Raw genomic sequence first — 892 nt, 5'->3', positions numbered from 1 at the left:
AAAATTTATGTCTTTTAAATAATAAAAAAATATGTTAGTTCGCGTGCTACTTGAATAAAACCAGTTGTTACATTACCATCAGTGGCATGACTTATTGGCCTAGTTGAAACCAGCTACATGAACTATGAAGGGACGAAATCACACCCCAAGAGGTAGTTTGATGATGAACTCCTGTCAAGACGTCAGATATTCAATATATCTTTGTTTATGTCATTCTAGCTTTGAGTCCGTCAGATATGGTTTGTCCAGTGTGGTTTGCTTGGTCAGTGTTGTTTGCAATCTATCACGTTGATTTTTTGGGTTTACTTAGTACACACCAAAGAAAACGACTGTGGGTTCCAAAATTAAAAATAAAAATGAAGGGATGGAATCATTACCGATTTCAGGTGATTTAATAATTCCAGCCAAGTTGAGATCCAGTGGATCATAGTTTCAAAACCCAAACCAATAAAATATTAATGGGCTAATTTAAATTAAACCCAATTTTACTTAAAAAGGAAACTCCACCTTAACCCTAGCATATAACCATGTTGGTAGCTCTGATGTCCACCCGCTTCCACTCAAAAACTACGCTCCATTTAGTCGAACAATGCCTCCAAAGTTTGATCCGTCGCAGGTTGTCGACGTATTTGTCCGCGTCACCGGTGGAGAAGTCGGCGCCGCTAGTTCCCTTGCTCCTAAAATCGGTCCCCTTGGGCTCTCTCCAAAGAAAATCGGTGAAGACATTGCGAAGGAGACGGCCAAGGATTGGAAAGGTCTCCGCGTCACCGTCAAGCTTACCGTACAAAACAGACAGGCTAAAGTCACTGTTGTACCCTCCGCTGCCGCCTTAGTCATCAAGGCATTAAAGGAGCCCGAGCGTGACAGGAAGAAGACGAAAAACATCAAGCAC

At 41.8% G+C, this 892-nt stretch overlaps 1 protein-coding gene across 1 annotated transcript; it reads left to right on the top strand.

Moving 5' to 3' along the window:
* Positions 1–491: 491 nt before the first annotated feature.
* LOC140966285 (large ribosomal subunit protein uL11) lies at positions 492–886 on the top strand (the record flags this gene model as incomplete). The annotated part of the gene is made up of 1 exon (XM_073426607.1): positions 492–886. A coding segment is annotated over exon 1 (297 nt), but the record flags the coding sequence as incomplete, so codon positions are not given.
* Positions 887–892: the final 6 nt, after the last annotated feature.

Source organism: Primulina huaijiensis, unplaced genomic scaffold (genome assembly GCF_012295235.1).
Source record: "Primulina huaijiensis isolate GDHJ02 unplaced genomic scaffold, ASM1229523v2 scaffold204061, whole genome shotgun sequence".
NCBI classification, from domain to species: Eukaryota; Viridiplantae; Streptophyta; class Magnoliopsida; order Lamiales; family Gesneriaceae; genus Primulina; species Primulina huaijiensis.
Note: the sequence above shows the minus strand (reverse complement) of the source record. Positions and strands in the feature narration are given on the sequence as shown.